General features: G+C 37.1%; 2 protein-coding genes and 1 long non-coding RNA gene across 4 annotated transcripts; all 3 read left to right on the top strand.

The window, feature by feature from the left end:
- Positions 1-1,092: 1,092 nt before the first annotated feature.
- Positions 1,093-3,060, top strand: LOC106327450 (cytochrome P450 89A2-like; the record flags this gene model as incomplete). The annotated part of the gene is given in 2 exon segments (XM_013765602.1): positions 1,093-2,693; positions 2,991-3,060. A coding segment is annotated over 1 exon segment (1,464 nt), but the record flags the coding sequence as incomplete, so codon positions are not given.
- An 890-nt stretch (positions 3,061-3,950) lies between these two features.
- On the top strand, positions 3,951-4,927 carry LOC106325561. Of its 2 annotated transcripts, XR_001266936.1 has the most exons (3): positions 3,951-4,329; positions 4,435-4,478; positions 4,594-4,927. It is a non-coding gene; the product is annotated as an uncharacterized LOC106325561 (long non-coding RNA). The 2 variants fall into 2 exon arrangements; XR_001266935.1 differs by having other exon boundaries at positions 3,952-4,329; positions 4,435-4,927.
- A 3,177-nt stretch (positions 4,928-8,104) lies between these two features.
- Positions 8,105-10,482, top strand: LOC106327636. Its single transcript, XM_013765845.1, has 7 exons — positions 8,105-8,200; positions 8,464-8,537; positions 8,606-8,827; positions 8,896-9,429; positions 9,533-9,745; positions 9,831-9,977; positions 10,083-10,482. The coding sequence occupies exons 1-7, from the start codon at positions 8,173-8,175 to the stop codon at positions 10,209-10,211; spliced, it is 1,347 nt and encodes a 448-aa protein (XP_013621299.1). The 5' UTR covers positions 8,105-8,172; the 3' UTR covers positions 10,212-10,482.
- The last annotated feature ends 23 nt before the right edge of the window (positions 10,483-10,505 follow it).

Genomic DNA, 10,505 nt, shown 5'->3' with positions numbered 1-10,505 from the left:
CCACATCTTAATGGAGTTCCAAAAGACATATCAACGTCCAAGACTTACAAGTTCATTCAAGGAGAATCCAGCTGATCATCTTCACCAAGTCATAGGCAACTTCAACGTTCAAGAAGACTCGGATACCAGATGGGAATGCGTCTACTACAGTGATGCATTCATCTGGGGGAGTTCATGTGTTGTACTCTTTTTCCTGTCTTGTTTTCCCTTTTACCACATGGGGTTTTGGGTTTGTCAAGAGAGGTTTTAATGAGACAACATTAAGCATGCAATGAACCTGTACCGGATGTGTCGATCAAGGGGGAGTGTTATAAACCAAATGATGATCGACCATGGACCAGCCCGTACTGCAGGCCCAATCCGGGACATGATAAAGACAATCAGGGACTATGTGTTTATCTAGTATATATTCCTTGTATATCTGTAACATAGTGTTTATCCTTATCCTTATCTTGTTAAGATAAACATGACCTTATGACGGTCTAATACCTTGTATATATATGAACCTTCTGGTCGACAGTAATAATAACAGAAGTATTTCCCCAGCGCTTCATTTACAACAATTAGTTTCATTTTGGGCGAAAGGCTTCATTTTTCACTTGTAGGGAAAAATATCTTCCGCTTTTATTTTTAAAGAAAATAATAAAAATTCACAACATAAGTAACATACGCAATCGATGACGTGAGAAGAATCCATGATGGGCTGTCATTTGTAGTGTGGTACAAATATGTGGAGCTAAAAAAGAAGCAAATCTGATTACTTTCTCTCCGGATATATGTCCCTTCAGAAATCATAATTTTCAGTTAGAAATATCTCTTTCCACGTAAGATGATACGAACACCGCACAAAAATAGATAATCACATTTTTATTCAATTATAAAAGCAATTTATGTATGAACATGCTTTTTAAGAAAAGGGTTACACGTAGGTTGACTATTTGACCAACAAAAACTTGTTACATACAAGATTTGGCCACACACGTGTCTACAACTCTATATATACGAACTGAGAAATAGGAACAAGAAGAAGAAAGAAAAAAAATGGAGATATGGTTACTACTCATCGTGGTTTCTCTCAGCGTATCTCTCCTTCTCCATCGCCTACGTAACTCATCCTCTCTTCCGCTACCTCCTGACCCCAACTTCTTCCCCTTTATCGGAACCATCTGGTGGCTCCGACAAGGCTTAGGTGGTCTCAACACCTACCTCCGCTCCGTCCACCACCGTCTCGGCCCAATCATCACCCTCCGCATCACTTCCCGTCCGGCCATATTCGTCGCCGATCGTTCCCTCGCTCACCAAGCTCTCGTGTTAAACGGCGCCGTTTTCGCGGATCGTCCACCTGCGGCTCCCATCAGCAAAATCGTGTCCAGCAATCAGCACAACATCAGCTCCGGGTCTTACGGGGCCACGTGGCGTCTTCTTCGAAGAAACCTGACTTCGGAGATTCTCCACCCTTCCCGCGTGAGGTCTTACTCCCACGCTCGCCGTTGGGTTCTCGATATCCTCTTCGATCGGTTTCGCAGGCATGATGGAAGCGAAGAAGAAGCCATCGTTGTTGTCGATCATCTTCACTATGCGATGTTCGCGCTTCTGGTTCTTATGTGTTTTGGAGATAAGCTTGATGAGAAGCAGATCAAAGAGGTGGAGTTTGTTCAGAGGAGACAGCTTCTTAGCTTTTCGAGGTTCAATATCCTTAACCTCTGGCCTAAGCTAACCAGATTGATATTCCGAAGTCGATGGGAAGAGTTTCACCAGATGCGGAGAGAGCAAGGAGATGTTCTGCTTCCTCTGATTCGTGCTCGTAGAAAGATCGTTGAATCGAGGATGAAGAATCACAAAGACTACGTGCAATCGTATGTGGATACTCTGCTGGATCTTGAGCTTCCGGAAGAGAAGAGAAAGCTAAACGAAGAAGAAATCGTGAGCTTATGCTCCGAGTTTCTCAACGGTGGGACCGACACGACAGCTACGGCGTTGCAGTGGATCATGGCGAATTTGGTGAAAAAGCCGGAAATCCAAGAGAGACTATACGAGGAGATCAAAAGCGTTGTTGCCGGAGATGAAGCAAGGGAGATTGAGGAAGAAGAGGCACACAAGATGCCCTACCTCAAGGCCGTGGTGTTGGAGGGTCTCCGGAGGCATCCTCCTGGACATTTCGTGCTACCCCACAGCGTCACTGAGGACACTGTCCTGGGAGGGTACAAGGTACCCAAGAGAGGGACTGTTAACTTCATGGTGGCAGAGATTGGTAGAGATCCGGCGGTTTGGGATGACCCAATGGAGTTTAAGCCTGAGAGGTTCATCGGAGAAGAAGAACCGGTTGATATAACCGGAAGTCGGGGGATAAAGATGATGCCGTTTGGAGCGGGGAGGAGAATCTGTCCAGGGATAGGGCTGGCTATGCTGCACTTGGAGTACTATGTGGCCAATATGGTGAAGGAGTTTGAGTGGAAGGAAGTCAAAGGTTATGAAGTTGACTTGACCGAGAAGCTCGAGTTCACTGTCGTTATGAAGCATCCGCTTAAGGCTCGTGCTGTGCCCAGGAGAAGTTAATCGTGTTCGATTCTCTTCTTTGGTTTAGTTTAATCTTCTCAAGATATGATCATATGACGCAATGTGTACTTTGTTTGCTGGAGTAGATGATAAAAAATAAAAGTTTTATTTTCCTCTGCCCATATGTAACGTAAAAGGTTAATAGACAGAGATGTGAGAAACACAATAACTGCAAGGCTGAAACTTTCAGATTAATAGACAGAGATGTGAGAAACACAATAACTGCAAGGCGCAAGAGGCGCAAATTCACTAACATCATGGCACTTTGGATCAGATGACCCGGTCATCCAATAAGCAAAAATCTACTACCTTTCTTGCTTTTTATCTAATTTTTTGCCAAGAAAGATATATGTAAAAGCCTTTTATTTTTGTAAAAGACAAAAGTTTCATTTTTAATGATATTTACAATTTAGCAAAAATATGTAACGTAAAAGGTCACTGCAACTAATTCCTGCAGTGTTTTGTTTGTATGGTGGGTCTAGAATAGTGGGATTGTTAAGCGAAGCGAATTAATAGACTGTAGGTTAATTTTATGGGGAAATTTGGATAAACAGCTCATTAATGAGATTATATTTTGAAAATGCACTTTCCATTATATGAATTGACTAAATTATCTTTACAGAATGTTTTAAACATTACTAATATTCAAATTAAAAAAAATGAAGGATTTATTGACGACACCAAATTAGATTTGAATTGCTGAAATCGAGTATAATAGACAAAATAAACGACTCACAAAACTCATGATACATCGAGTGCTAATAATACGGTGAATTGTTACAGGAAGGACGAGACAATAATCTATAACAATAAAGTTGAGTTTTCTCGCTTCTCTTAAAACCACCTTAGCAGAAGGTATTTTAAAATGCGACACATGACATCATATGCTTAATTTTTAGAAGTTGTTTCTCGTAGAGTTTTTAAATTTGGGTTTAATTTTTCATCTGATTCATTCGATGAGCTTTTTGTGTGTTTGTCTGTAACGGTTTTGATGTCATTAGGTTCTTCTCATCCTCCATTCTCATTCTCATCCTCATCGTAAAGACAACGTCAACGTCATATCAATCAAGTTCAGTATGCAATGTAACGCTTCCGTTCAATCAGCTTATAAGCATAATTAAAGTTCTCATTTACTCTATTAAACCATCACCTCCACTAACTCACATTCAATAACACGTTCGCTCAGTGGGTCAAACCATGTAGAAAAAAATCAAAAGTGTCAACTGTAGGATTCGAAACTGGGTTTAGACCTTTAGGGGTGTCACAAAGGGAATTTGACCAACAGAGCTATTGGTATTTTAATGTTAATCCATACAAAACATATATTTATCCAAATTTAACGTGTGTCATGTGCAACCCTATCCTCTCACGTGGGTCCGCCACTGCCTTCGCTCTCCTCGGAGGTTATGAATCTTTACCTATAGATAGAGTTGTAAGCTTCGGTAAAATTCTTATCTTCTTCCCCAAAAACTGTGATAAATCTTTTGCTTCTAAGAGATTTTAAAGCTCATTGGCACTGTAACATTTTTGAAGACCCAAGGTTTTCATCACCATCTCTACAAAAACCATCATCATGTGATATGGAACTCTGGACATTATTATCCTCTTTTTCTCAGAAACACATTGCTGGTGTTGAAGAAGAAGATAGAATCTGGAGAAGAAGATCTGAGCAAAAGAAACATTCACAAAGAGGGCTATATGAGGAAGGCTATAATTGACTTTTAGAAAAAGTTTGTTAACTCTTTCTCTTTCTCTCCGCTTACTCACCTTAAGGTTACTGAAACTCAACCTCCCTTATTTTCCCTTTTCTGGTGGATCAGATTGGGTTTGTATTGGTTTTAGCCTTGAAGAAAGATATTAATTTGTTTGACATTGCAGATTTTTCTGACTAAGCGAAGGGAAATTTATCAGAGAATTCCAAGGTGTGCCTTTCTTTAACAAGTTAGTCCTTCAAAAATTGTGTTCATTAAATCCTGATGAAAAGGGAGTGATGTTTTTGTTTGATTGATATTCAATTGGACGATTATATCATCCAAGTTCAAAGATAAAAGCCACAAGGCAGTGTAGAAGAAGGTTTGTGAATTGTCGTCGGTGTGAGTATGACATCTACTTCGACAGAGAAGAGAGCTTTGTGGCGAAGATGTTTTCCCTTGCATCCATCTTCACTGAGAAGAAATCTAGGAAAATAGAGAGATGACAAAATCACTTCTCAGATAGTTTTAAAATATGCACTTGGATCACATCCAAGTCTGATAATAAAAAAAAAATTGAGTTTGGAATTTAGTGTTTGAATGTGCTTTGTTAACAGATAAAGGTTTGTATGAAACAACGATCTCATATATGGGAATTGGATAGATCAGCAATCTTTTCATATGCTATCATTAACCACTAAAAATTAGATCGGATCATTTATGAATCGGTAATTTTTATATTGTATCAAATTATTTCTCAAAGTATGTTCTATTATTTTTCTCTGTTTCAAGCAAAAGTTTTGGTTGGAGAGATCGGAAGCGGGAAATCTATTATATAATTGCGATGTTGCTTAGGTTTCACGATTTTGATCATGTCAACAACGTCAAAACGGGGTTTTGTTCAATGAAACAATCAGAACAATATTGCTTATAAAGGATGATATGCTTCTGAATCTGCAACTGAGCTATCTAATGCTCGTGGCTTCTTAGTGGACTACAACATCTAACTTTAAGGGCACTTGAAGGAATGCGCAGCCCTATTTCCAGATTCATACTACACAAGAATATATATTAAATGTTGCAAGCATATTAATACAATGATAGGTGAAAAAGGAGTTCAATTGTTATATGGAGAACAACCGTTAAAGATCCTAAAGTGGTTCTGCTAGATGAAGAAACATGTGCTCTAGATGCTGAGTCAGATTGTGTTCCAAGATGCATTGGACATGGTTATTGTTAAATGTCTAAATAGAATATGATTCACTTATTGACACCACTGGTTTTCTTAAATAACACTCTACTAAACATAAAATCCGTACAAGTTTCACCACAAGTTTAACACACAAAATAAATCATCCTTATTTTTTGCCTCTACAGTTACTTGAATATTACTTAAAATGTCATTGGACCTACTTTCAAATATACTAACTGCCATTAACAATATTGATATGCTATAACCTCTCCCCCTTCTCTTTAATTCCATTTTTCGCGGACCCTCACGTTCTTCTATTGAGCCAAAATGTAAATTGCAAAACCATTTATTTTCCGTAAAGTTAGTTACAGAAAATAAAATGTAAGCCACGCAACGAGAATTTTCATTTATGTAATTTTTATATATATAAAATAAGTTACGGCAGTTGGGGTTGTATAGTTTGGCATGTTTAGACTATTTTACTAAAAATATGATACTATAATTCTTATATAAATTATGGTTTTTATAGTACGTGTTATAATTTAGCATAAGTGTAAATATATATATATATATTATTTATAGTTTAGATTGCAATATATTTTTCACAAACTAAAACATTTAATAAATTACATATTTCAAAATAAAGCTTCAATTTGTATTCACCAATTTATGATTGGAAAGTTAAATATATTGCTTACCTAACTTTAAATCGTTGAATTAAAAGTCTATATATAGCATGGTCATCAAAATTCAAAATTTGATCTATCCAAAAATAATTTATATACATTATATACATAAATTAAAATATAAATTATATATAAAACATTTAAAATATATAAATTATTTTTAATATTTTAATTCTATTGAGCAAATATTTGTTAACAAAAAAAAGTAATCCCGTGTTTTTAAAACACGGATCAAAATCGAATCTCAATGTAAATTATATTGGTTTTTCAATACTATTGTTTATCCATACCTGAAATTAATCATTCTTTCTAACATATTTTAAATTTAAAGTCGTACTACAAAATTAATCAATAAAAAAAAATTTGAATAAAGAAGAAAAAATTACGTTTGATCATTTTGCGAAATTCTATAATTTAAAGTTTCAAATAACATTCTATCTAATCAAAACACATAACTTTCTTTCAATATTTTTAGAAATAATCAACTAAAAATATATCCGCCCTTTGAAAGGACGGATCAAAATGCATTATCATATAAAGCACGAGAATTTAATAATCATCAGTGCGTTTTGGAAACTAATGAGCCCAAAGAAAAAACAGTCGATAAGGTTTGTGAGCAAAACACACAAAATTGATACAAATGCCAACACAGTATAATTACCCACCATCTAAGCATCCACTTCCTACTCCCGAATCCGATCAACTTCATAAAACAAACAAGGAACCACAAGATTAATCCATCACGGGAGCTTTAATATCTACATACACAAAAATCCAAGAAGCAAAAACTAACCACACTTAGAAACACTACGGGATAAAATAAAAATAGGACATCAGCTCGAAGCTACTCTGAGTGTTGTTAGTTTTTGCAATGAAAATATACAATTATATAGTAACATAATACAAGTTTTTGCAGTGGTCACAAGAATTATATTTTGCAACAACATGCACGTCAAAAACACAAAAATTAACACATAAAGCTATTCTTCACAGATATTTAAGAACATATTTTAATCAACAAAACAACGTCACAAACACAACTACATGCAATACTGCACTTTGCTGTAATTAACAATTCACAATACTCACATAACACAAACTTATAAACATACAAAAATAAGTTACCATCCAAGATAAAACACCCAAAAATCTTCCACATTACACAATAGTCAAATCAAAGAACCCCTAAACACAACACATCTGAACACACAAAAAGACATACACATTAATCAACTAACAGAAGTCCACGATACATTTACAAGAAAACAATATCCCGCGCGAAGCGCGTACAAACCACTAATTCGTCTTAAATTTCGAGGAGCTCACGAGAAGTTTAGCACTGGGCGAGCATGAATTACCCTCCTGTCTTTCTTCCGGTGGAGCTCATGTATACTATACCGATGGTAGTTGTGGTTCATGTGTATCCTCGATCTGGTCTCGACAAAGCTGGGGAGATGGGATGTCAATCAAATGAAGTAGCACTTTGGACATGCCGCATTCTACTGAGTGTGGTCTCATGGTCTATCAAAGACATCTGGTCCATTTGGCAATGTAGTTTTTTCGGCTAAGCTAGGTCTCTTGATTAGCAAGAGTAGTTGGTTCTTGTGTTTGTTGTAATGGTCACTCGAGACCGAGACCTCATAGTCTTTTTTTAATCTCTCTCGTTGTTTAGATTAGTTTACTCTTTACCATGCGATATGTGCATATCCATTTATATAATTATCACAAAACAACTCTCAACAAATACATGATTGAAAAATTTCCAAACTCAGGATTAAATAAATGTACATACATATTAACAACATTTCGTATTGTCAATAAACGTGTCCAATACACAGTCATGATAAGCATTTATATTTTTTCAATATGAATAAATGAGCAATATCAATCCTTAATTGAACCGGAGTTTTTGGCCTCGGTTTAATGGTTGGCGTTAGGATGGAAAAAAAAAAGAGTGGAATATAAATAGGACTCTCAAATTCTGCTTAGGGTTTTGTTGTTTTTGTCTCTCTCGCTCCCACTCCAAGTTTCCGCCGCAGAGACAGCCATGGCTACTACCATTTCTCCTTCCGATCGTATCCTTCACGCACGTCCTATTCTTTTTTTCCTGATCCGTAGCTTATCACAGTTATAGTTCCGCTTGATTTTTTTTGGAAATTTCATTTTTTGTGTTGGGTTTTGCTAGGGTTTAGACATTCTCTCTCTTTGTTTCGCTGTTGATTTCTTGTTGCTCTAGGTTAGATCTCTCGTTCATTCTTATAATATAGATCTGATGTTTTTTTTTTTGACTGTTGAAAGCTGCAAATATTGTTATTCCTTCATTTTCTCGTAATATTAGAAGCTGCAGATTTGCTGCACAATCTCTCCCTTGATCCGGAAACCATGGCCAAAGTCCCTGACACTGGGAATAAGGTATCTGTCTCTCTCTCAAGCTACTGTCTTCTCTTTTAGAGACAAGTGGTAATCCCTTCATTTTGCAGGATGTGTATGGCGGAACCAAGAGTGGCAAGACTAATCTTTTACCCACAAATGTTAGAGCTGTGACTGGATTGAACCAAAAGAAACTTGCTTTCAATCAAAAGGGCTCCTATGGTACCTACCCTACTGGCTATTATACTCCACCCTATCAGTACCCGAGATACGGTTATGACATGAACTATGCTTCCGGAAAGACCAACACCACTCTTCAGTATCCCCACCTGGTAGGTTCAATAATTGTCCATCATATTAATAATAACTTTGTATTGAGTTTTGTTTGGTTTTATGGCAGAGTACATATCAGGGACGATCAGGAAGCTATGGTCAGTCCTTCGGATACAACATGGACAGCATGTACTCAATGTATGGGCCTTACATGAATGGCTATGGATATGATTCTTATGGTTACGGCACTTACAAGCAAACTCCAAGTTGGTACAAGACAATGGCTTACGGGTTTTCTGGGTATGGCAAAGAGAACTTTGCTGGGTTAGACGAGCTGAATAGAGGGCCAAGAGCCAAGGGCTTCAAGATTGGCCAAGAAAGTTCCCAGCCAGAAACTCTGAAAGAGCAGGAAATAGGGAAGAAGACGAGTGAAGATGTTTCTCTTCCAGATTCCAAGGACTACAACAAGGAAGATTTCTCTGAAACCTACTCTAATGCGAAACTGTTTGTAATCAAATCATACAGTGAAGATGATATTCACAAAAGCATCAAATACAATGTGTGGTCCAGCACCCCCAATGGCAACAAGAAGCTTGATGCTGCATATAATGAGGCTAAAGAGAAGTCAAATGGGTCCTGTCCTGTTTTTCTAATGTTCTCTGTAAGTGAATCTTAAATTTTATAAAGACTCCATTGACTTTTGGATTTTTTTTACTCCAATCTGTCTAAAGAAGAATTCTGAATGTTTGTTTAAATTTTTACAGGTAAACACAAGTGGGCAATTTGTTGGTTTAGCTGAGATGGTAGGACCAGTAGATTTTAATCAGACAGTGGAGTACTGGCAGCAGGACAAGTGGATTGGTTGCTTCCCTGTTAAGTGGCACATTGTCAAAGACATCCCAAATAGTTCCTTGAGGCATATAACTCTGGAGAACAACGAGAACAAGCCAGTTACAAATAGCCGAGACACACAGGAGGTCAGAGTGTGGTTCTTACTTCTCTCTGGTCATGTTGTTGAATTTAAAAAAAAAACTAAAATGGTTTGTGTGGATTAATCTGCAGGTAACCCTAGAGCAAGGCATGAAAGTCATCAAGATTTTCAAGGAACATGCAAGCAAGGCATGCATACTGGATGATTTTGCATTCTATGAGAGTCGTGAAAAGATAATCAAAGAAGGCAAAAAGAAGCAGCAGCAATATAAAATAAAGGTAAAGTGAAATTTGAAAAGAAAGCAAAAAACAGCCCTTACCTGATTGTGTCACTCTATCTCTATAAATGAAAGTCTTAACAGATAGAGAATGTTATGTTTTCAGCAAGCTTTAGCTGCCATTGACAAAAAGGCCATTCCCAAAGACGAAACCAAAGAGACAAGAAGTACAGCGCCACAAGTTGCCGGCGAGATATCACAAAACGATGTTACTGAAGTAGCTAGCGCTTGCTGAATGCAGCAGTAACTTTCAGCTTACTTACGTTTGGGCGGGGTTTTTTTGTCAGTTTTCGCTTCCAAATTTGCTCAATCTTTCTTAGTGTATGAGTTTGCGCCAGTTTTTTCTTTTTTGTTTTTTCCTAAGAGAGACAATACGAGTAAAACCCTTAGCAAGATCGGTTTAATGTTGTTGGTTTTGGTGCTAGTAGAAGATATAAGTTTCTTGTTTTTTTTTTTTCCAACTTCTTGTGTTATGTATTGCGTAGATGAATCTTTGGGTTCTACTATCTCTATCATGTTTCATTCAAGA

Source organism: Brassica oleracea, chromosome C2 (genome assembly GCF_000695525.1).
Source record: "Brassica oleracea var. oleracea cultivar TO1000 chromosome C2, BOL, whole genome shotgun sequence".
Classification (NCBI taxonomy): domain Eukaryota; kingdom Viridiplantae; phylum Streptophyta; class Magnoliopsida; order Brassicales; family Brassicaceae; genus Brassica; species Brassica oleracea.
The sequence above is the reverse complement of the archived record's forward strand: the minus strand, read 5'-3'. Positions and strand labels throughout refer to the sequence as shown.